Here is a 24,825-nt window from a genome sequence, read left to right on the forward strand (position 1 = left end):
CACTGCACTCCAGCCTGGGCAACAGCGTAAGACTCCGTCTCAAAAAAAAAAAAAAAAAAAGAGAGGTTCTGGTCCAGGCGCGGTGGCTCACGCCTGTAGCCCCAGCACTTCGGGAGGCTGAGGCGGGCGGATCACGAGGTCAGGAGATAGAGACCATCCTGGCTAACACGGTGAAACCCCGTCTCTACTAAAAAATACAAAAAATTAGCTGGACGTGGTGGCTGGAGCCTGTAGTCCCAGCTACTTGGGAGGCTGAGGCAGGAGAATCGCTTGAACCCAGGAGGCGGAGCTTGCAGTGAGCCGAGATCGCGCCCCCGCACTCTGGGCGACAGAGGGAGACTCCGTCTCAAAAAAAAAAAAAAAAAAAAAAAAAAGATTCTTACTTTATAAAATACTTTATAAAAAAAGGTTCTTACTTTATCGTCCAAGCTGGCGTGCAGTGGTGTGATCATAGCTCACTGTAACCTCAAACTTCTTTGTTTTCTTTTTGAGATGGAGTCTGTCTCCCAGGCTGGAGTGCAATGGCACGATCTTGGCTCCCTGCAACCTCCACCTCCAGGGTTCAAGCGATTCTCCTGCCTCAGCCTCCCCAGTAGCTGGGATTATACCACACACCACCACACCTCGCTGATTTTTTGTATTTTTGGATACGGGGTTTCACCATGTTGGCCAGGCTGGTCTCAAACTCCTGACCTCAGGTAATCCACCCACCTTGGCCTTGGCCTAGCCTGTAACCTCAAACTCCTGGGCTCACGAAATCTTCCCATCATAGCCCCCCAAGAAGCTAGGACTACAAGTGCATGCCACTACACCTGGCTTTTTTTTTTTTTCCCCAATTTATTTTCTTAGAGACAGGGTCTTGATATGTTGCCCAGGCTGGTCTCAAGTGGTCCTCCATCTTGGCCTCCCAAAGTGCTGGGATTACAGGCATGAGACACCGTGACTGGCATGATTTTTTCTGGATAGCTAATACTTTCATTTGTGCAACATTCAAAAGACATACAAAGGCCAGGCTCAGTGGCTCACACCTGTAATCCCAGCACTTTGGGAGGCTGAGGCAGGTGGATCATCTGAGGTCAGGAGTTTGAGACCAGCTTTACCAACACAGTGAAATCCCGTCTCTACCAAAAATACAAAAATTACCTGTGCCTGGTGGTGCACACCTGTAGTCCCAGCTACTGAGGAGGCTGAGGCAGGAGAATCGCTTGAACCCAGGAGGCGCAGGCCGCAGTGAGCTGAGATGGCACCACTACACTCCAGCCTGGGTGACAGAGACAGACTCGTCTCAAAAAAAAAAAAAAAAAAAAAAAAAAAACAACTTAAAAAAAAGGCATACAAGCAAGTTACAATGAAATGTAGTTATCCCTGTGACTGCTGTCCTCAGCCATCCAGCTCCCCTCTTCAGAAGCACACCTTCTGTTGTGTCTTATGTCCATTGATTATGTTATTTGCATCAGTGCTGAGCTTGTGTTTATCCTTGTTCATTTCAGCTGGTCAGTTTTCCTCCAGAGCCCCTGAGATTGGGGTCTTCTGCATTTGGGACCTGTGGTCCTTCAGCCGTCACATTGGCCTTATTTCCCAGATACATTGCCATTGGTTGGGCTGGGCTCAGTGGCTCACACCTGTAATCCCAGCACTTTGTCAGGCTGAGGTGGGCAGATTGCTTGAGCTCAGAAGTTCAAGACTAGCCTGGGCAACATGGTGAAACCCCATCTCTACAAAAAATACAAAAATTAGCTGGGCATGGTGGTGTGTACCTGTAGTCCTAGCAACTCAGGAGGCTGAGGTGGGAGGATGGCTCAAGCCAGGAGGTGGAGGTTGCAGTGAGCAGAGATAACATCATGCCACTGCACTCCAGCCTAGGCGGCAGAGCCAGACCCTGTCTCAAAATATATACATACATATATTTGCATTGATTGCACTTTGGTAAGTCTGCCTCTGTGCACAGAGACTCCATCTGACCATGACTGGACTCCCATCTGGCCAGCATGTTCTGTTCACAGGGAAGAAACAGAATATGGAGCGCAAGGCACTTCTGTTGTTCTTCATGACACTGGGTTTCAAAATCTTTTGAGAAATAACTTTCTTAGAAGGCTTTCCCTCTAGAGATTGAGATTTGGTGATGCCAGGGTGAAGGTGAATCCTGGGCACCTCTTGGGACTTTTTTTTTTTTTTTTTTTTGAGATGGAGTCTTGCTCTGTTGCTCAGGCTGGAGTGTAGTGGTGCAATCTTGGCTTATTGCAACCTCCGCCTCCTGGGTTCAAGTGATTCTTCTGCCTCAGCCTCCCAAGTATCTGGGACTACAGGCGTGTGCCACTATGCCTGGTTAACTTTTGTATTTTTAGTAGAGATGGGGTTTTACCATTATTGGCCAGGCTGGTCTCGAACTCCTGACTTCATGATCTGTCTACCTCTGCCTCCCAAAGTGGACTTTTTAAAGAGATGAGGTCCCACTGTCACCCAGGGTGCAGTGGAGTGCCACAATCATAGTTCACTGCAGCCTTGAACTCCTGGGCTCAAGTGATCCTTCCACCTCAGCCTCTTGAGTAGCTGGGACTACAGGCAGGTGATCACCATGCCCAACTAATTTTTATTTTTTTGTAGAGATGGGCTGTCCCTCTGTCCCTGTGTTGCCCAGGCTGTTCTTGAACTACTGGGATCAAGCGATCGTCCCACCTCAGCCTCACAAAGTGCTAGGATTACAGGTGTGAGCCACGGAGCCTGGCCGCCTCTTGTGGCTTTAAAACTTAAGTGGTGCCTGTATTGTGCACCCCGGATTGAAAGTGCTGTTTCAGTGTCTGTTTTGCAGGTGAAGAAACTGAGGCTCAGAGAAGTGAAAGGCGCCTGCACCTGGCTCAAGGGGCTTTTTTGTTTGTTTTGCGACAGAATCTTGCTGTGTTCCCCAGGCAGGAGCGCAGTGGCGCGATCTCGGCTCACTGCAACCTCTGCCTCCCAGGTTCACGCCATTCTCCTGCCTCAGCCTCCCGGGTAGCTGGCATTACAGGCGCCTACCACCACACCTGGCTAAGTTTTTGTGTTTTTAGTAGAGATGGAGTTTTACCATGTTGGCCAGGCTGGTCTCAAACTCCTGACCTCAGGTGATCTGCTCGCCTCAGCCTCCCAAAGTGTTGGGATTACAGGCGTGAGCCACTGTGTCCGGCCAAGGAGCACATTTATTTTATCACCTTTTCCCCGGTAAATGGAGAGAACACTTGTCAATCTCCCTTTGCGACTTGTGCAGGTTCCTTGCTCTGATTGTTCTGCTCACCGTCTGTGGGCTTCAGTGGTTCCTTTGTGATTCTCCTTAGGCGCTGGCTGCTCCTCCTGGTGTGCTGGTGGGGGAAGGCTGGGCCTTCCCTGCTGGTTCTCATGCTCTTATCGCTTAGCCTTGCATGTGTTCGGCCCTTTCAGCCACTTGGTTTTTTTATCTTGTCTCTGAGGATTACACTGTGTGTCTCCCCAAGGAAGAGACTGTTACTTCATCCTGAGCTGTCCTGTGCTCCCCCAGCAGCTGCTGATCTCATGCCAGGCTGCTGATGGGCACTGAGTAAATGGAGAATAAAGGAAGAAATCCACGCCCAGTGGTGATTCAGCTCCTTATGCTCTTTCCACAGTGCTCAGCAGCCCCCTGCCATCTCATGCCTGGGAAGTTGTTCTTGCTACTTTTAATATTACTGTTTCCTCCCTGAAAATCACTCCCACTTCTCCTACTCCATCCCTTTAGATCCTCGGAAGCCCTCGTCCCACTGAAATCTGCTTTCTTAAATTATTCTTTTTCTTTTGGCTAGCTTCCCTCCCTTTCTCTGAAGTGGCTGGGGCACTTTTGCCAAGGCTATCATCCTACTTGAAATGTCAGCACATAAGGCCGGGCACAGTGGCCCACGTCTGTAATCCCAGCACTTTGGGAGGCCGAGACGGGTGGATCACTTGAGGTCAGGAGTTTGAGACCAGCCTGGCCAACATAGTGAAACCCCGTCTCTACTAAAAATACAAAAAATTAGCCAGGTGTGGTAGCTTTTGCCTGTAGTCCCAGCTACTTGGGAGGCTGAGGCAGGAGAATCGCTTGAACCTGGGAGGCAGAGGTTGCAGTGAGCCGAGATCGTGCCACTGCACTCCAGCCTGGGCGACACAGCGAGGCTCTGTCTCAAAAAAAAAAAAAAAAAAAAAGTCGCACATTCACCCATAATTGCTCAAGATGGGAGGCTCCTTAAAGACCATGTCTCCCCAGCTTCCTGAAGTGCCCTTGTCTACCTTGGACACCACTAGTTGTTGGTTCTTTCTGCCACTGAGCCAAGAATCAGTCCACTCAAAGCTGTCCCCAGAGGCTTCTGGTTCCTGTCCTGTGGCCATATGGCAAATCTGCACCCTCTCTTCCTTGTGACCTCCCAGCCAGGGTAGACGGGTCCTGCCCTGCTCAGTGGAGGGACCGCAGGCCTTGGTGTCAGACTCAGCTAAGTTCAAAGCCGCGTTTCTCCATTTGCTAGTGGTGTCGCTTTTTAGGCATGGTCTGTTAGTTTACCTGCTTCCTCATCTGTAAAGCAGGGTTCCTATTACCTACTTTCTTGGGTCATCCAGAGAATGCAATAAAATGGCAGGGCCAGGCGCGGTGGCTCACACCTGTAATCCCAGCACTTTGGGAGGTCGAGGTGGGTGGATCACAAAGTCAGGAGATCAAGATCATCCTGGCTAACACGGTGAAATCCCGTCTCTACTAAAAATACAAAAAATTAGCTGGGTGTGGTGGCGGGTGCCTGTAGTCCCAGCTACTTGGGAGGCTGAGGCAGGAGAATGGCGTGAACCTGGGAGGCGGAAGTTGCAGTGAGCCGAGATCGCGCCACTGCACTCTAGCCTGGGGGACAAAGCGAGACTCCGTCTTAGAAAAAAAAAAAAAAAGGCATAAAGGCTTAACATTAGGCTTTGTACATAACAGACATTATTCCTAGTGGTTGTTTATTCTCATCACCTTCAAGCTTAGTATTCAACAGACCCTGTGCTAGTGAGTGCAAGGTGTGTAAAAAGAATGAGAAATATGGGGCAGCTTCTGCCTGCAGTGTTGTTAGAGAGAGATGCACTCAGAATGAAGGTGAGCCACAAATGTGGTGGCAGAAATTGAACGGAAGCAAGCGTGAGCCGTGTGGTATGGACAGCAGGTGCCCATGTGATCAGGAAGATCAGCCCAGTGGGGGATGAGCTCCCCTCTCCCCAACGTCAGCTCTCCCACATAGTGGGGAGGCCCACATCTCCATCTCTGGCCCAGATCAGTCCCCTGAGCTCTACCCAGACCCACATATTCCATTTCCAGTTGGAACAGCACTTAGTCCTTTTCAAATCTCCTGCAGGGATGTTCACACAGGGCAGTCAGCCTATCCTGGACTCTCTTTCAACTCCGTTTTCTTTTTTTTGAGATGGAGTTTCACTCTTGTTGCCCAGGCTGGAGTGCAATGGCACAGTCTCGGCTAACTGTGACCTCTGCCACCCAGGTTCAAGCAATTCTCCTGCTTCAGCCTCCTGAGTAGCTGGGATTACAGGCATGCGCCACCACGCTTGGCTAATTTTGTATTTTTAGTAGAGATGGGGTTTCACCATGTTGGTCAGGCTGGTCTCAAACTCCTGACCTCAGGTGATCCGCCCACCTCGGCCTCCCAAAGTGCTGGGATTACAGGTGTGAGCCACCACGCCTGGCCTTGTTTTTTGAGACAGAGTCTGTCTCGCTTTGTCGCCTGCCCAGGCTGGAGTGCAGTGGTGCGATCTCAGCACACCACAACCTCTGCCTCCCAGGTTCAAGCGATTCTCGTGGCTCAGCTTCTCAAGTAGCTGGGATTATAGTTGCCCACCACTATGCCTGGCTAATTTTTGTATTTTTAGTAGAGGTGGGGTTTCACCATGGTGGCCAGACTGGTCTCAAACTCCTGACCGCAAGTGATCTGTCTGCCTTGGCCTCCCAGAGTGCTGGGATTACAGGCATGAGCTGCCATGCCCGGCCTCAACTTTTGTTTTCCAACCAGCTACCAAAACCTGTTAATCCAACCTCTTAAGTCACTCTCATATTTATCTATTTCCCTCCAACCCTTCCACCTTTACGATGTCCTCATCACATCTTTTCTAAATGGTTGCTGCAGCCCTCAAGCTCATCTGCCAGTCTGCAGAGCAGGTCTTGTTTCTCCTGGCATGTTGTAGTAAGGAGATCTTTCTAAAATCTGTCGTCTCACTTCTCCACCTAGGTCCCTTTGCCAGCTCTCCTGTCTCTTGGGACAGAGTGTACAATTCTTGCTCCGGCCCACAGTAGTAACAGTAACAGCTATGAGGCTCCTCAGGGCCTGGACTCTTCCTCTGCTCCTGCACCCTCACTCACCATCACCATCATCTCCAGCCTCACTGAGCCCTGTGTGGTTCTCAGCATCAGCCACATTCTCCCTTGCCTCTGCTTTTGACACATGCTACTTCCTATGCCCAGAATATCCATCCTTGTCAGATGTCTTCAGGATGCCACTCAGGTGTCATGCCCTTTGGGACATCTTCTTGGACACCTCTTCCTGCAGGGTGGACATCCCTCCTGTGTGCACCAGTGCAGCCTGTCACGCTGTGTGGCAATGGTCTGTTTTTCTCCCCTACTGGCCTTAGAGTTCCTGTATAGGTTGGGACCCAACCTAGGTTCATGCTGTACCTAGGACATGAACTAGTAGGAAGTTAATAAAAGCCAGATATATGGATGGTTGGGAAGATAGGATCTGACTAGGGCCCTGAGATATGGCCCGAGTCAGATGATGGGGTTTAGAAACCTGATCTCTTCTCAGCCGATCTGTGTGCACTGGACAAGTGACTTAACCCTCACTCATGCATTGAACCAATCTTTATCGAGGGTCCGCCACGTGCCAGGGTGCTGGATACTGCAGCAATGAGTCCAGCGGCTCGAGTCTCTGTCCTCCTGGAGCTCTCATTCGAATGTGGTACAGAGACATTTGCTGAAGGTAACAGTGAACTCTATGACTGAAGAGATGACAGACAGAGGCTAACAACCAGGCTTTAGGTGGGGTGGTTGGGGAAGGCTCTTGGAGGAGGTATACAAAGGCCACATCCTAAAGGAGAAGGAGCTTACTCTGGGCTTGGGAGAGGGATGTGAGCACTGAAAGGTCAGGTGTGGCTCGAGGGTGGTGAGCATGGGAGGCGGAAAGCAACTAGAAGTGAAGCTAGTGAGTCAGGTGGAACCAGACCATGGGCCTGGTGGACAACGGTTGGCCTCTATTCAGAGGGCACTGGGAGGACAGGACGATGAAGGACTCTATGCGAGGAAGGTGCCCTGGCTTACAGTTGGAAACAGTGTTTGGGAGGCAGCATGGACAAGAGTTGCTGATGGATTGGGAGGGGCGGAGCGCGGATGAGTCCGGGTTTCTGGCTGGAGTAACAGGATGGATGCTGGTGCCATTACCCACTGGGGAAGATCAAGGGAAATCAGGAGTCTTGCTTTGGCCATGTGAAGTCTGGGATGACTGTGAGCGTTCAAGTCGCAACATAAGTGGTTAGATGGGGGAGGCTCTAGAGTCGGGAGGGGAGGCTCTGACCTTTGGTTTCCTCCTTTGCAAAAGGAAGCATCAGCAGAATTGATTTCACAGGGAGGGCTGCTCTAAGGATGAAATAAACCATGTAAGATGCTCGATGAAATAAACCATGTAAGGCACTCAGCAGCAGCCTGGCTCAAAGGAAATGCCCTGTAGGTGATGGTGACAGCTATTAATGCTATCAATCCTTGGACACAGCAGGTAAAAGGGGTGGTGAAAGAAGCAGTTTAAAGATTAGTCTGAAACCTCCTGTACAGGAGAATCCCAGATGATGCATGTAGGGATAATCAACCCCTCACCTGAGTGTGGGCTGCACCAGCGACTTCCTTCCAAAGAGAACAGCATGGGAGCAGGTGTGTGGGACTTCACAGTGAGGAGCCCAGGTCAACTTCATCAGTAATGTCATGTTGACAGCATGTGCCCTTGACAGGCTGCACTGAGAAGGGCATTCACCTTTGAGGTCTTCCTCCCCACAACACAACCTATAACCTCCATCCAGCCATGAGAAGAACATCAGACAATCCCCACCTGAGGGACATTCTACAAAATGCCTGACCAATACCCCTCAAAACTGTCAAGGTCATCAAAAATAGAGATCAAAAAGTCTGAGAAAATATCACAGCCCAAGAAGACATAATGGGCCAGATGTGTTGGTTCACGCCTGTAATCCTAGCACTTTGGGAAGCCAAAGTAGGAAGATTAATAATTGAGTTCAGTTGAAGACCCTATCTCTACCAAAAAATGAAACAAAATAAAGAGCCAGGTGTAGTGACACATGCCTGTAGTCCCCGATACCCAGAAGGCTGAGGTGAGAGGATGGCTTCAGCCCAGGAGTTCCAGGCTGCAGTGAACTAAGATGGCACCACTGCACTCCAGCCTGGGCAACAGAGCAAGACCTTGTCTCTAAAATCAACAAAAAAGAAGACAGAATGACCAAGCGTAGTGTGGCATTCTGCAATGAAGAAAGGACATTAGGGAAAAACTAAGGACATATGCATAAAATAGGGACATTTATTTATTTATTTATTTGAGACAGAGTCTCACTCTGTTGCCCAGGTTGGAGTGCAGTGGTACAATCTCGGCTCAATGCAACCTCTGCCTCCCAGGTTCAAGCGATTTTCTTGCTTCAGCCTCCCGAGTAGCTGGGATTACAGGTGCCCGCCACCATGCCCGGCTAATTTTTGTATTTTCAGTAGAGACGGGATTTCACCACATTGGCCAGGCTGGTCTTGAACTCCTGACCTCAGATGATCCACCCACCCCGGCCTCCCAAAGTGCTGGGATTACAGGCGTGAACCACTGGGCTCAGCCAAAATAGGAACTTTAGTTAATAATCGTGCATCATGATTGGCTCGCCAGTTATGACAAATGTACATGAATGTAACATGTTAACGTTAAGGGAAACTGGCAGGGCTTTCTTTCTACTATTTTTGCAACTTCTCTGCAAATCTAAAGGTATTCTAAAACCGTATACTTAAAAATATAACCAGTCTGGAGTTGGTGTGCAGGTTAGATAGAGGCTCTTCCACTTTCTGCACCAAAATGCCACCCTTTGCCTTTAGTCTCTGGCGGACCTGTGGGCAGCTCTGCTCTGGCCCAGCCTTAATTCCTGGTGATTGGGCAGAGCTGCTTCAAGGGTCTGAGTCAGCACCTTCCACCTGAGTTGCCTTGTGCTCCAAACTGTTGCTACACAGCTGATTTCCTTGTCTTTGTCAGGGTAGGAGTCTATCTTCTTAGTTCTGAGCCTATGAGAAAACCCAGGTGTCTTTTGGGCTAAGGCATCAGTTAAAATGTCTTGAGTAGCACATCTGGATTTGGGACCCAATTCCAGCAGCAAGAGGGAACTTCATTCTGTAAACGAATATTTATTGTGCACCTGTGATGGGCCAAGCAGTATTTTGGGTGCCAAGGACATAACAGGGAAAAACATTTCCTCTTTTCTTGGAGCTTGCATTCTTGTGGGAGAGACAAATGAATAATTAATGCCAAGGAGTGGGAAATATGAATATGAAAAAAAAAAAGAGGGGTCGGAGAAGGGAAGGCCTCCTGAGGTGACATTTCAGCCAAGACCTGAATGAGGGAGCAAGCCACATGGGCCTGGGGGCAGCAGCAATATGGACAGGACCAAAGGTCCATGCAAAGGCCCTGAGGCCAAGTTGTGTTTGAGGAATGTTGAGAGGCCAGTGAGGAGGGGAAGCGTAAGAGGGATCAAGATCCGGCAGCTCCTGGGAGGTCAGACCATGTGGGCCCCTCACAGGTGAGGCTTCAGCTTATATGCCTAGGGTGGGACACTGCACAGCCTGGATCAGCAATCCAACACGATCTGCTCAGCTCTGAAAGATCTCTCTGGCTACTGAGTGGAGAACAGGCTACGGGGAGAAGAGGGTGTGAGCAGGGATAATTAGGAGCCTATTGCAATATCAAGACAAGAGATAATCTTGCCCCTTCCAGTAGAGATAATCTTGCCCCTTCCAGAGATAATCTTGCCCCTTCCAAAAGATAATCTTGCCCCTTCCAGTAGAGGAAGGGGCGAGGCACTGTCAGGGTAAGCCTGGAGGATTTGCTCATGGATTGGTGGGTACAAGAGAAACAGGAATCGAGGAGGATTCCCCAGTTTTCGGCCTCAAAACTGAAGAATGGAGTTTGCATTTACTAGGAGGTAAGTCTCCCCAAGAGAGCACGTTTCACACCATGGGGCCGAGTGAGCTCCCTTTAGGGCTGAGTGTGGGGAGAGAGGAGGCTAGATTAGAGGCTGGAGCCCCAAGTCCTCCAGGGTTTCAAGGCTGGGAAGCTGAGGACACTGTAGCAAGGGAGGCCAAGAAGGAGAGGCCAGGGAGGTGAGAGGAGAGCACAGAGCTGTCCACAGGCCAGGTGAAAAGACTCCAGCAGGTGATTATTTGCATCCAATGCTACTGAGAGGACTGGGCAACCCAGGTCACTGGCAACCTTGGAAAGGAAACTTTTGGCAGGACTGTGAGGAAAAAAACGGAAGGGAGTGGGCAGAAATGGAGACGGGGAACACACACAGCTCTTTGGAACAGTTTTGCTCTAAGGGGAGCAGAGACAAAGAACGGCAGCTGAAGGGAATCTGGAAGTCTCTGATCTTTAATATTGAGCTATATCCACTTGAAATGCCTGTAAGTGGGTGGAAAGTCCCGGCAGAGGGGAGAACCCGCAGTGCAGGAGAGAAGACGACTATAGGAGCAAAGCCCTCAAGGAGTGGAGAGGGATGGGCCCCGAAGATGGGAGCAGGGTGGGGCATTTATTGCCACAGAAGAGGAGGCTGAGGATATGGTGTCAGATGCAGATGGGCTGAGAGTTCACCCTTCACCCTCTCTCCTAGGTCTAAGCCAGAACCTAAGAGGGCCAGAAGCTGGGGTCCAAGTCTACTTGTCCCACCCTCTCCACTGGAGCTCCCTGGCCCCCAGCTCTGCACAGCTCCTGCCCTGCAGCCCTTGCCTGGCTGTGCTCTGGGAAGGCCTCGTGGGCACTTCACCCTGCTCTGCAGCCACATTCAGCCCTGGGTCCAGGTCACACTAGGCAGGATGTGCTTCTCCTGGGCTTTCCTCTCACCAGCCCCGCTATCACCTCATTTAGAAGGCAGGCATGATTTTCATTTTCTAGGCTCAGAGAGTTTGCACACAGCCACACAGCTGGGTCCCCGAGCCTCTCTATGTGAGGAATTCTGGGCACAGGGCTTGGGGAACCCAAGACTGAGGCCAGTAACAGCAGGCTCTGGATGGCCATCAACTCCTCTGGGGCTGTACCTGCAGGGCAAGGATGCCAAGCGCTGCCCCTCCTGCAAGCCTTCACCTCTGGGCACTTTTTTTTTTTGAGACAGAGTCTCATTCTGTCGTCCAGGCTGGAGTGTGGTGGCATGATCTCAGCTCACTCCGACCTCTGCCTCCTGGGTTCAAGTGATTCTCTTGCCTCAGCCTCCTGAGTAACTGAGATTACAGGCACACACCACCATGCCCGGCAATTTTTTTTTTTTTTTTTTGAGTGGAGTCTCACTCTGTCGCCAGGCTGGGGTACAGTGGCACAATCTCGGTTCGCTGCAACCTCCACCTCCTGGGTTCAAGTGATTCTCCTGCCTCAGCCTCCCAAGTAGCTGGGATTACAGGCACGTGCCACCACACCCAGCTAATTTTTGTATTTTTAGTAGAGACGGGGTTTCACCATGTTGGCCAGGAGGTCTCGATCTCCTGACCTCATGATCTGCCCACCTCAGCCTCCCGAAGTGCTGGGATTACAGGTGTGACCCACCGCACCCAGCCGATTTTCTGTATTTTTTTAGTAGAGACGGGGTTTTGCCACATTGCCCAGGCTGGTCTCAAACTCCTGAGTTCAGGCAATCCGCCTGCCTTGGCCTCCCAAAGTCCTGGTATTACAGGCATGAGGCACTGCGCCAGGCCGCCTCTGGGCCCTTCTTCATGAGGGAGGCTGTCTGTGCAGGCCTGTCTTGGAAGCCAGGGGAAGAACCGGGCGCCCAGGGAACAGTGGCTACTACTGCTTTCCATCTCTAAGTCAAGGGCAGGCAGGAAAGGGATGGACCTCAGATGGAACATAGATGGACCTCAGCCCTATTCCCTCCACCTGCAGAGGCAAAGACCCCGCTGGCTCAGACTTCACCAACCTGGAGCAGGGGAGAGAAGCTAAGTTCTAACCTTTGATCAGAAGATGGGGAAGCCACACTCAACACATCACTGCCTTGGGAAGTGGGATTTGGGGATGGTGGGTCCTGGGGAGAAACGGGCTTTTGGTGTGGAAATGGCATCTTTCCTGTTTCCGACCTCTGCCTGCCTCATGCCAGGTGAGACACCTTCATGCCTGTTTCCATGACTGAGAACATGGGAGTATGCTTCTTTCCACCCACGTTCCTGGCGGATTTTCACCGGAGTTGGGCTGCACTGTGGAGAAGGGGTTGGGCGGCTCCTGCGGCACAGTGAGGGGGCACAGAAGCCCAAGGCAGTCGGTAAGAAATCACCAATTTATTGAATGAAAAACCCAACATCAACTCAAGTCTCTCCCACCCCCATCTCCTCTCTCTGGCCCAGGAGACGCTCAGGACAGCAGGGCTGAGCCCTGGAAAGGGCAGGAGGAGAGCTTGGGGGAGGTATGGAGAATGAGAAAAACACTTTCAAAATGGAGTTCTGTGCAAAAACTTCTGGGAAGGATTGAGAGAACAAGAGAAAAGCTCCAAAGGGGCTGTGGGGTGCGGAGGGCCGGGCTGAGGGGGCGCGGAGGGCTGGGCTGGGGGACGCGGAGGGCTGGGCTGGGGCCCTGTGTCCTCAACCACTCCTGAGAACATGGACGGTCAAGACTGAGGGGCTCAGACCCCCAGTTGGTGAGAGGGAGGTGACAGGGAGGGAAGGAGCCTGCTGGAGGGAAACCTGGCTGGGAGGATGGTTCTGGGCCCAGGCTGGGGCCTAAGGAGGAGGAACAACACAGCAAGGAAAGGCAGACAAACTGACACGGTGGCGGGAGGGAGATGAATGGGAGATGAAATGGGATGTCTGAGGGGCCACAGATAGCATGTATGGTGGTGGCGGTCTGCCTCCCATCTCTCCAAGTCCAGGCAGAGCTGTGCTGGGTGAGGGGCTGGGAGACAGAGGCAGGAGCATCATCAACAAGGGCTGAAGTCGTGAAGACAGTGACTGGTGCACAGCGTGTGTCACATGGTACAACCAAAAGACTTGGTGTGCAAAGAATCAAAGAAACACTCAGGACACACACGACATCTGCAGGGAACCTGGGGGTGGTGAGGAAGTCGTGCACGGGTGGTGGGAGAGACTGTGAGGCCCCTCTGTCCTCGAAACACTGTGTCACCATAGCAACAGGGTCCTGGAGGTGGGGGAGCTGCCTCCTGCCCCTGTGAGCTGTGGAGCAGGGGTCCCGTGGGCTCAGGGTACCCCCTTACCCTCCCTTGGGAAGCTCTGGGGCAGGCGGAGAACCCCACAAGAGTGGAAAGTGGCCCTGGGTCCTGCTGGAGGAGGCAGAGTGAGTGGATCTGGCAGCTGCGTCTTAGAGGGCACCCTGATGGCTGGAGGGGCCAGGGGAGGACTAGGCTCTCCTGCTGGGGACCAGGATTCCAGCTTTCCCATTTCTGGGAAGGAAACTGATACCACAAGAAGGAGGTTGGAAGTCGGATGAAGGAAGGCCTGGAGTACTCAGTCCCGGGGACTATGGGTACCAGAAGGCAAAACCATCACGCCCTGGGCCTGGAGCAGGAGGGAGAAAGGGAAAAGCAGGAACGAGGAGGGGCTGCGCAGGGATGGGTTGGAGGGGAGGGGAGGGGAGGCGTCCCTGTGGCAGTGTCCTTTGGGACCTGGGCAAGTGAGAGGCAGACCCTGGTGCCAGGGAAGGGATGCTGGGCCCGGGCCTGCTGGCCTCCCCCTGCCCGCAGGCGGTGAGGCTGGTGGCAGTGCCAGGAGGGAAAGTGGCTGGGAGACAGGGCCTCAGGTGGCCTTGCTGCCACTGAAGAGTCCCACTGGAAAGTGCTTGACATGGGTGGGCCACTGGGCTGCCAGCTGGAAGAACTTGATGTCACTCCACTCGACCCCATCGATGGACACTGGGGGTGACAGGGAGAGGAGTGGTGACCGAACTGCTCAGGCCATCTCCCCAGGGCCCCTAGGGAAGGGCCATTGCCTGCCTCCCTCTCCAGTCCCTTTCTTGCCCTCCCGGCCCTGCCCGCCCTCGCACCTCTCAGCATAGTCTGCTGCTGCTTGGCTGAGCAGATGAGGCGGCTGATGCCTTCAATGACCTGGCTCTTAGAATCCACCTCCTTTTCTCGTGGTTTCTTGCTCAGGAAGATGGTGGGAACTGGAAAGCAAGCAAGGCCACCTGTGTCCCAGCCCCTGGGGAAGCCATCACCCCTCTCCTCCCCAGCCCCCACTGTTCCCTTCTTCCTGTGGCGAGGGGAGGTGATCTGCAAAGCAACCCCTCCTCCCTGGCACTGGGCTGTGGGTCAGGATCTTCAGGTTCCTGACCCGGTCCCAGCACTGGGCTGGTGACTTTGGCTAAGGTCCCACTCCTCCCCCTGGGGCTGGATATCTTCGCCTGTTCAGCGAAGACCTTGGTCCAGATGGTCTCTGAAGTCCTTTCCAGCTGGAACGTTCTAGGCAGCCTGTGGGGCAGGGGCTGCCTCCCTATCAGACATGCGCTCTGTGCAGGAGCCAGTGGAGCATGAGTTTGTCCTCACGCTGCCCTGGGGATGCCGGAGAGTGCTCCCCGTTCCACTCCCACTCCAGAAAGGAAGCAAGGACAGGGAGGGCACTGCTGAACCCCTTGCAAGTTTCCGTGCTGCAGGCCGTGGGTTTTGGCTGTGGGCCTGGCACAACCCTGTCTGATCCCCCTTCAGGGGAACTCTGCAGAGGGGAGGCACACACAGAAATACGCACAGCTCCTTTGGAGCACCCAAAGGTGGCAGGGTCGGGGTCATGCCAGCGCTGCAGGTGCACAGCCAGTTGTGGGTCCCTAGCTGACACCAATGGTGGCAGGCACTGTGCAGCACTGGCCTGGCCGTGGGGGTTCCTGCCTCATTCCCATGCACAGGAGCTGGGCGAGCTCCAACTCTACCTCCAGCTCCTTAATCTACCCCTTCTATCCAGAATGGACTGTATGCCCCTTAATCCTGAAAACACAACCACCTCCTTTTGCTCAAGAAGCCTCTTTGGAGCGGCCTCCAGGGCTGGGTGCAAGTGCTCTGCTCCTGCGTCACAGGGACCCGGAGCTGTGGTACAGAGAGGCCGCTCCCTGTCTGCAGTCCTTCCCAGACAGCAGTGGCCAGAAAGGCCCCCTTCAATATAGAGCGGCCGCTGCCTCAGCCCCTAAAGTGCTTTAGCTCAGCAGAGTGACCAAGCAACTCTGCAGCCTCGGTTTCCTGTATGATGGAAGGAATGGCCTTGTCCCTCAAGGGGAGGTGGGACTGCCCCCTGAACCCCATGCCAGACCATGGGATGCTTCTTCATCCCAAATATCCCAAAAGCAGATTTATTTTCAGATCCTGAGAGGAGACAGGAGGCCTGGTGGCCCCTGGTCTTCCCTGGCCTTGGGGGCACTTACCTTTCTTGTTCTTTTCTTTGGTGACCACAGTCATGGCCATGGTGCCAGAAAGCTGGGCTTCCCCACTATGGGGCAGGCGGGACACCTGCACTGAGCGGAAGACACTCTTGAGGGTGTTCTTCGAGCTGGCGTCCCTCTTGTCGCCATCCCTCCTCCGCTCCCCCGGGTGGCCCAGCCAGTAGTCCACCTGGAGGCCGATCACATCCCCATATGGGCTATTAGGGCTCCTGAGGAAAGGAACAAAGAGAAGAGGTCAGCTCTGCCTTCAGCTCCCAACTACATGGGCCCAATGGGGTAGGGGCCACGCCAGCCCCCGGGAGGGCAGGCTGAAGGCTGCGGCTCTGTTCCCTCCAGACACACAGAGCAGCTCATGTGGGAGAGGGGAATCAGGTTGATTTGAGAACACAGCAGGGGAAAATAAAGGCCCAAGTCACGAAAAGGAAACCGAATAAAAGCTTCACAGGATGATGAGGGCAGCAGAGGAGGAAGCTTTATGAAGGAAGAAAGTGTGTGTGTATGTAAGTGCACGCGTGCACATGCATATACACACACATAACGCACGCGCGCACACACCCACACGCCCAGCAGAAGCCCCTGTGGGCGGCTCCAGTGCAGCCTCAGGACAGCAGCTGGTGCCACCTGACCTGTAGCTTTGTCCTTTTCATGGCACTCTTAGCTCAGCAATAATTTTAGCTCCTGGGAAAAGGGCTGATGTATCTTGAAAGGAGGTGTCAGACACAATAGGTACACAGGCTAGGAAAGTCATCTGACTTTTCTCTTTCTGCCTCATTTCAGAGGTTCCATTAAAAAACAGGATTAACTTGGAAGGGAAAGGAGGTGGAGGGAAGGGTTGTTGCCAAGGCTGCCCAAATCCATGCTGGACAGAAACCCTTCTGCTGAGCGGCGAGATGAGAGAAAACGCCTCCAGGAGGCCAGGAACCTGAGGTCCCCAGAGCAGAATCTGGCCGAGTACTTCCTCCTTTCCTCTACTGTTCCCTCCAGAAGACCCTGGAGGGAAGTGCCCTGAGGAGCAAAGGGTGAGGGAGACCAGGGACTGGGATTCTAGCTCTGGGGCAGGCCTCGTGCCACCCAATACCTCACTGGCACTTCAGGGGAAGTCACCGGCCAATGCCATCCTCTCTGTTGCTACAAGGAAAGGGAAGAGGGGAAGGTGGAAGGCAACAAAATGGGGGAAGGGAGGAAGGCTGCTCCCTCCCAGTGCTGACCATGCCTGCTCTCCTCACCTCAGCTTCTTCTTGTCAGGAGCCCACCCCTTCACCCTCCCTCTGCCCCCTGCTCCTGGACCCTTGATCTAAACTGTAGATACTTGACATCCTAAAGACATGGCCTCCCACTATATCACCGCTTCCAGTGGTCTCAGAGATTCATCCTGAACCTGAGCTCCTCTGCTTGCTCCCGCTCCGGCTGCAGCACCTGAGCAGGGCCACCTCACAGTGCCAGGCGCTGACACACATGTTCTTTTTCTCTTCTTTTTTAGAGGCGTGGATTGTTTCCTTTAGAGAGGCCCTCTGACTGTCACCAAAGGAGACAATCCACATCTCTAAAGAAGAAAAAAAAAGGAGGACACTAGAAAGGACAGCCCAGGCCGGGTGCGGTGGCTCAAGCCTGTAATCCCAGCACTTTGGGAGGCCGAGACGGGAGGATCACGAGGTCAGGAGATCGAGACCATCCTGGCTAACATGGTGAAACGCCGTCTCTACTAAAACATACAAAAAACTAGCCGGGCGAGGTGGCGGGCGCCTGTAGTCCCAGCTACGCGGGAGGCTGAGCCAGGAGAATGGCGTGAACCTGGGAGGCGGAGCTTGCAGTGAGCTGAGATCCGGCCACTGCACTCTAGCCTGGGTGACAAAGCAAGACTCCGTCTCAAAAAAAAAAAAAAAAAAAAGAAAGGACAGCCCAATCCACGTCACTATGTGGCCCAGGCCTAGCTTTGAACTCCTGGGCTCAAGCGATCCTCCGGCCTTGGCCTCCAGAGTGACTGGAACTACAGGATGAGCCAGTGCGCTCGGTTTCCATGTTCTTATGTAACCTGCTCCACAGTCCTGCAAGGTGGCCATTTCACCTCTCTTCATTAGATGAAATTCAAGTTCAGTAACCTGTCCAAGCTAAGGCAGTGGACAGACAGAAGACAGAACCACTCAAATCCACGTGTGTTTTACTTCCCAAGTGTCATGCTCTTTCTACCACCTGGGAGGTCCCATAACAAGACACTTGCACAGCACTTTACAGGCCTCTCTGCCAACACTGTCTCATTCAGCCCAATACTGTGAAACAGGGCAGAAAGTGTCCTCCCATGACCAGGCCGGCTAGTGACATGTCTCTGAATTCTAAATTTAGTGTTTGGGGTTTTTTTTTTTTTTTGGAGAGATAGGGTATTGTTGTCACACAGGCTACTGTGCAGTGGCATAGTCATGGCTCACTGCAGCCTCAAACTCCTGGGCTCAAGCAATCATCTTGCCTCAGCCTCTGAGTAGCTGGGACCGAAGGTGTGCACCACTACGCCTGGCTTCCTGTGGCTACCTTCTAAGCCCATATGCCTGTCACTGGAATCAGCTGGGTGGGCCTGATGGAGGGCATGGCAGGACAGGTATGGGCAGGAGCCTTACCCCACGATGGCCAGGGCGCTGCTCATGGATGGGGAGGAGGGAGGGGTGGCTGTGGCATCTCGGCTCAGGCCCGAACTGGAGGGTGGTGACGTGGAGGGCACAGTAAGACTGACCACAGGAGAATCATCCCCATCGCCTGTCAGGGGACAAACGACAAACACAGTTGGCCAGAGGAAGCTATCCCTGACTCAGTGGTGGGAAGGAGCCGGGGTTCCTCCCATCCCATGGCCTGCTTTCCTCCTTTGGCCCCAGGCTCCTCCCCACCTCCCCCAGCCACAACTGCAGCGGGGGAGTGAGGGCACCCACAGGCTTCCTGCTCAAGCTCTGACTTCCCTCAGGACATCCAGAGCTTAACTTCTGGCCTACTGGACTAGAGGGAAGACAGGGAGGGCACCAGCCTCACTCCACAGAACAAGGAAGCCCTAGGCTCACCTGCTGTGGAGGGAGAGTCTTCAACCAGACCCACCTTCACCACCTGCAAGGAGAGAAGAGGCACTCATTAGATCCTCCTATTACAGCAGGCATGTTCTGATCCAACCAGAAACAGATGGTTGGCACAAGAGCCATCACTACACATTATTTTATTGTCGGCTTTAAAATCTTTGCAAATCTGGGCCGGGTGTGGTGGCGTGGCGCCTGTAATCCCAGCACTTTGGGAGGCTGAGGCAGGAGAATCGCTTGAACCCGGGAAGCGGTGAGCTGAGATCGTGCCATTGCACTCCAGCCTGGGCGACAGAGCGAGACTCCATCTCAAAATAAATAAATACATTAAATAAATAAATAAGTAAATAAAAAAATCTTTGCAAATCTGGAGCAGCCCAGCTGTAGAAACAACACAACATAAAACAAAACAAAAACCTAGTTGCAACAATGAGGTGGGGCAAGCGAGACTTTGCAGCTCTTCTCTGGGGATAAAGAGCTGAAGGCAGGAACCACTGTGATGTCCCGATCTCGTTTCTCTAGGGTCCTGTGGGCAGAGGGCCTAGGAAGATGGCTCTGTCTCTGCCAGGTGGGAGTCTCTATAGGCCAAGTGGATGTGCTAAGCTGTGGACACCAGCCCTCTCCTCTCTGGTCTTACTGGAATCTGGAGGAGTACTGAATGGGGGTGAGGGGATTCCTTAGGAATTTTCTAGAGAATTCTGGAAAGGACAGCCTGGGCCCTCTAGTGGCTAGAAAAGAACACAGTCACAGACTAGGTGAGCATCCAGGCTGTGGTCTGAAGTGACAGGTGAAGTCCTGGGCCCTATCACCTGGGCCCAGTCCCAAGCAAAGAGGCAGCTGGGCTGGGAGTCCAGAGGGCTGGACCCTGGTGGGGCGAAGTCTACCGCACAGGCCTGCAGGTGGTTGCCTGGAGGCTGCTGTGACAGCAAGGCTGTGTTCGCTGAAGTCTGTCCCGATTCTCTACACACCCTTCTTTTGATTCCCGGAGAGGAACAAATTGCCACTCTGGGGCTTCCTGGCTACAACACCCCTTTTCTCCTTGTTCGCCTGGCATTTGATGAGGTTGCTAGCTCTTTTGGTTTTTAATTTGTTTTAAATTTGTTATCTCTGTCTCGGTTGCGAAGCCTGAGTGAGCAGCAACTCACAGCTCCACGAAGATGTGTCAAACCACCAGCCGCAGCTATGGGCCATGGTCCTGGGGCCTGTAACGTGGCTATGGGAGCAGCCCAGGGGCTAACCGGGGAGTGGCTAGACTGCAGGATAGGAGGCTCTGCAAGGCACGAGAAGGGGCTGCTGGATTTCCCCAGCTCAGGTATCTCCTGAGATCACTCAAGACATCCACATCTTGGATGTGCAGAGAGCAGGAAGAGCACGGAGCTAGGCCCCATCATCCACATGAGCCCCTCCCTGTCTAGAAGCTACAAGGGAGCCTCAAGGAAATTACATAAAAAGATACAAGCTGGCTGGGCATGGTGGCTCACGCCTGTAATCCCAGCACTTTGGGAGGCCGAGATAGGTGGATCTCTTGAGTCCAAGAGTTTGAGACCAGGCTGGGCACCATGGCGAAATGCCATCTCAGCAAAAAAATACAAAAATTAGCCGGGCGTGCCGTGCGCGGTGGCTCATGCCTGTAATCTCAGCATTTGGGAGGCCGAGGTGGCTGGAGCATGAGGTCAAGAGATCGAGACCATCCTGGCCAACACGGTGAAACCCTGTTTCTACCAAAAACACAAAAATTAGCTGGGCGTGGTGGCGTGCACCTGTAATCCCAGCTACTCGGGAGGCTGAGGCAGGAGAATCACTTGAACCTGGGAGGCAGAGGTTGCAGTGAGTCGAGATCATGCCACTGCATTTCAGCCTGGCAACAGAGTGAGACTCTTGTCTAAAAAAAAAAAAAAAAAAAAAAATTAGCTGGGCGTGGTGGCATGTACCTGTGGTCCCAGCTACTCTGGAGGCTGAGGCAGGAGGATCACTTGAACCCAGGAGGCAGAGGTTGCAGTGAGCTGAGATCGTACCACTGCACTCCAGCATGGGTAACAGAGTCAGACTCCATTTCATAAAAAAATTAAAAATAAAGATAAAAGCTGGTTTGGAAGGGAAATGCAAAGCTCTTGTAAGTGGAAATCGGAGTTTTCGGTCCTGCTCCGGTGCCATGCTCCGGCCCCTGGCAGGGCTGCACAGCTTCCCCGGGCCCCTCCCTAGGTCAGGCTGAGCCTGTGGCCCAGCTGCTGATGAACAGATGGCCAGCAGCACACCTGCCATCAGAGACATCCACGGGGTTCTTCCTTGACTTTCAAAGTTTACTAGTATAGAGATTTCTCCCCAGCTAAATAGAAAAGGAAAGAAGAAAGCCTTCCTGTCAGTGGCCTATCCAACCATGAAGACAAAAGTATCTGTTTTCAGACTTTTCTGAATGCCGCCTTCCACTACTGCCGAGGCAGCTTCCTTTCCCCTGAGCCACGTCTGGACATCATTCCCTGGGCAAAGGCAGCAAGGTCAGGGCCTGGTGTAATAAACAGGAGTCACCAGTGATGGAGCCAGCAACAGTTTGTGATTTGGAAAAGGTGGACACTAAAAGGGACAGCCCAATCCACGTCCTGGCCCAGGGTTTCTCCACCTCCGCACTACTGACACTTGGGGCCAAGCCATTCTCTGCTGCGGGACCTCCTGTGCACTAGAGGATGACCAGTGGCACCCCTCGCCTCCACCCACTGGCTGCCCCCAGTATAACAACCAAACACATCTCCAGACACTGCCAGGTAGCCCCTGGGGGCAAAATCTCCAGTGTCTGGAGAACCACTGTTCTAGGTGAATCTTTCGTTTTCCTGCGTAAGGGGGAACAGGAAGACCAGGAGAATGGGTGGGGTGTCGAGCAGAGGGAGTCAGTACTCACGCCAATGAAGGGAATAAACTTCTGATAGGAGTCTTCATCAGGGCTGTTGGGAGACACAGGAGAGCGTCACAGTTAGTAGGGGAGACAGGGAGGAGTGCTGGGGAATGGGCCTTTCCTGTCTCACTGTGGCTGCAGCGGAGTCCAGGATGCTGTGCTGCCTCCGCCTGTCACATCCCAGGGCGGCACGGGGAAGGTCTGAGACTTGGTGGGCATGTGGAGCTCACAAAATGAGGGCAAATGACCTGATCATGCAAACTACGCTCCCTGCTTCCCATGTCTGAGTTCCAGCTATGAGGATGGGCTGCTTTATACTGAGGGGCAGGCAAGGAAACTGATGAACTCAGGCTCCTATGGGTGGAAGGCTCTGGGCAAGGAAGGAGTGCTGGGGAGGTGGCGGTAAAAACCACTCACATCCTTTTGGGTTCCTATGAAGGAATGTAGAATGTGGAGAAGGAAAATGTGAAAAAGCAAGGAAGACCCAAGATTCCTCTAACCCACCCAACCTATTTTTAAGAAACCCCTCAAAGTCAAACTTACAACTTATGCCGGCAGGTCAGCATGGCTTCGGCCACGGGAAGTTGGTGTGTCGTGGCCGCCCCGTTGACGTACTGCATCACCCGCCCCGCCACGTCCAGTTGCTCTGCAGAAAAGCCAAGAGATCACTAACTGCCCCACTGACTTCAGCTGGCAAACCTGCAGACCCTCTCGGAGAGGGCTCCCTTCCTGAGACCCATCAGACTCTCAAGTTGAGTGAAGGATGGGGCTTTACGGTCCTTCTGGTTTGAAGGAATTATGAGCCCGAGGATGGTCCTCTCCCTTCCAATCTTTGCAGTTCCTCGAAGCCCTGCTCTTTCTTGGGCCACTCACACCCTTCTCATGCCTACTTGCTCCTGCCTGTCCTTGCGCATATCCATCTGGTGGCCTGAAGGAGCCTCACCCCACCCCACAGACCTTTGCCATCACCTCCTTCTCAGCTGCACCAGGCCCTCACTACCTCTCAGCCTGGAAGAGCTGAACCTCATTCTGATACCTGCCACCTTTATTTTTTTATTTTTATTTTATTTTATTTTTGAGACAGAGTTTCACTCTGCTGCCCAGGCTGGAGTACAGTGGCATGACGAGTACAGTGGCGTGATGAGTGCAGTGGCATGATGAGTGCAGTGGCGTGATGAGTGCAGTGGCGTGATGAGCGCGGTGGCGTGATGAGCGTGGTGGCGTGATGAGCGTGGTGGCGTGATGACACTGCATCCTCAACCTTCTGGTCTCAAGCAATTCTCCCACCTCAGCCTCCTGAGTAGCTGGGACTACAGGCGCACACCACCATGCCCAGCTAATTTTTGTAGAGACGGGGTCTTGCTATGTTGCCCAGGCTGGTCTCAAACTCCTAGGCTCAAGTGATCCACCCACCTTGGCCTCCTAAACTGCTGGGATTCCAGGTGTGAGCCACTGGGCCCTTGACCCCTGCCACCTTTATTTGATATTCAAGAAAGCACCTGGTTGGTGTGGTGTTATTCATTTATCAAGTGACTGTTTCGTCACTTGACTGCTATTCTCTGCTCCTTGTATTTCATCTCTACAACTAGAGATGCCCTGCCCACTATGCCAGCATGGCTGTTGTTGCTTCCAGATGAACAGGAGCAGAGCAAATAGCAGAGGATGAAAACAGGCAGAGTGGAGGGGCTGTGCACAGTGAGCCTCCACTTAATAAACACTTATGGAAAAATGAATGGGCAGAGTGACCGGGAAGGTGAGAGTTGCAGGGAGGAAAGCAGCATGACCTCGGCCTCCTTCTGCAGCCAGGCTGGCACCTGTGGACCCCGGGGGTGGAAGTAAGCTCCTTACACGGGGCCATTACCTGACACTGGTGGCTCCGAGCGACTGAACAGATCTCTCCAACCAGAATCCAGGAAGGAACTACTGTATTTACTGTCGACTGACCCCAAGTATTTGGCCACAGGGTGAGAACCTGATAGATGGAAAACCAGAGGTGTTGGTCAGGAGATGAGACAGTGTGGGATCAGCTGTCCCTGGTCATGGCCTTGGTTTTCCTGACTGTCCCTTCCTAGGTCCCAACCCCACCATCCTGTTCCAGACAAGGTATCTGTCTACAGAACCCTCATGCCTGATGCCCTCCTGGTGTCGCCCATCTTTACCGAGGGGAATGATGAGGAAGCGCATGTAGCCAAGCCAGTCGGAGGTCTTGTTGGCCAGGGACTTGACAAAGAACCTGAGGATGGAGCTCAGGTAGCTCTGGCCTCCCACAGCAGCCACCTTCACTGGCCTCGGCATGGAAGAGTTGCAGTTGCAGCTGGGGAGGAAGGGGAGTGTCATAGCAGTGCTCAGGCGGTGCCAGGACCCTGCCCAGCGGGTGGCCCAGAGCTGACTTTCTATGATCTCAACAACCCACAGGGGAAAAGCAAACCAATCCACAAAATAAAACAAGACAGGATCATACAGGGAATAAGCCACAGTGCTTTCACAACCAAGAGGAAAATCCGGGGTCAGAGGGCATTGCCCATGAAGCAGACAGAACAGCTGAAGCTAACACAGGGTGCGTGCCCCCAAGCCTGGAATCCACAGTTCTCTTTTACAAGGGCAAGGGACTCGGGCCTTTTAAGAAGGCCCTAAGGATGGGGGAAGCACTGATTTGAGGGTGGGGGAAGCACTGACTCTTGAATGTCTACCAGCATGTTGCAGTTGGAAGGAATAAAAGATCTTTTTAAAACCTGTGTGTCGGCCGGGCGCGGTGGCTCAAGCCTGTAATCCCAGCACTTTGGGAGGCCGAGACGGGCGGATCACGAGGTCAGGAGATCGAGAGACGATCCCGGCTAACACGGTGAAACCCCGTCTCTACTAAAAAAAAATACAAAAAAATAGCCGGGCGAGGTGGCGGGCGCCTGTAGTCCCAGCTACTCGGGAGGCTGAGGCAGGAGAATGGCGTAAACCCGGGAGGCGGAGCTTGCAGTGAGCTGAGATCCGGCCACTGCACTCCAGCCTGGGTGACAGAGCAAGACTCCGTCTCAAAAAAAAAAAAAAAACAAACCTGTGTGTCCTCTCCATCATGAGTTAAAGAGGATAAAGCAAGTCAAGGCATGGCAGGAGTCCAGGCAGGGAGGCAGGGAGCACAGGAATTGATATTTCTACCCCTGATCCTCTGGGGTCTACAGGGGCCTCGAGCCTCATAGCCTGCTGCCGCCACCCCCCAAAACATGCGCCCCTCTGCAGATTCTTAGTCTGATGA

The 24,825-nt window shown here is 53.1% G+C and overlaps 1 protein-coding gene and 2 long non-coding RNA genes across 10 annotated transcripts in view; 2 read left to right on the forward strand and 1 right to left on the reverse strand.

Moving 5' to 3' along the window:
• The first annotated feature begins 817 nt into the window (after positions 1-817).
• Positions 818-9,577, forward strand: LOC144334128 (uncharacterized). Its single transcript, XR_013403580.1, has 3 exons — positions 818-1,007; positions 5,649-7,455; positions 8,846-9,577. It is a non-coding gene; the product is annotated as an uncharacterized LOC144334128 (long non-coding RNA).
• Positions 9,578-12,527: 2,950 nt separating this feature from the next.
• The window catches only part of PACS1 (phosphofurin acidic cluster sorting protein 1), a 172,156-nt gene continuing 159,858 nt past the window's right edge, over positions 12,528-24,825 (reverse strand). For 5 of the 8 annotated variants that reach the window (XM_028833214.2, XM_077962230.1, XM_077962233.1 and 2 more), the window contains exons 16-24: positions 23,738-23,892; positions 23,440-23,550; positions 22,122-22,224; positions 21,585-21,627; positions 18,683-18,725; positions 18,251-18,386; positions 15,624-15,850; positions 14,262-14,381; positions 12,528-14,130 (exon numbers count right to left, since the gene is read on the reverse strand). In XM_028833214.2, the coding sequence (XP_028689047.2) occupies positions 14,015-14,130; positions 14,262-14,381; positions 15,624-15,850; positions 18,251-18,386; positions 18,683-18,725; positions 21,585-21,627; positions 22,122-22,224; positions 23,440-23,550; positions 23,738-23,892 (1,054 nt within the window). In that variant the 3' untranslated portion in view covers positions 12,528-14,014. Of the gene's footprint in view, positions 14,131-14,261; positions 14,382-15,623; positions 15,851-18,250; positions 18,465-18,658; positions 18,726-21,520; positions 21,628-22,121; positions 22,225-23,439; positions 23,551-23,737; positions 23,893-24,825 lie in introns of all 8 variants that reach the window. The other 3 variants (XR_013403551.1, XR_013403552.1, XR_013403553.1) reach the window with 3 other exon arrangements.
• LOC144334131 (uncharacterized) lies at positions 20,527-24,626 on the forward strand. The gene is made up of 3 exons (XR_013403583.1): positions 20,527-20,608; positions 22,883-24,237; positions 24,505-24,626. It is a non-coding gene; the product is annotated as an uncharacterized LOC144334131 (long non-coding RNA).

This window comes from Macaca mulatta, chromosome 14 (genome assembly GCF_049350105.2).
Source record: "Macaca mulatta isolate MMU2019108-1 chromosome 14, T2T-MMU8v2.0, whole genome shotgun sequence".
Classification (NCBI taxonomy): Eukaryota; Metazoa; Chordata; class Mammalia; order Primates; family Cercopithecidae; genus Macaca; species Macaca mulatta.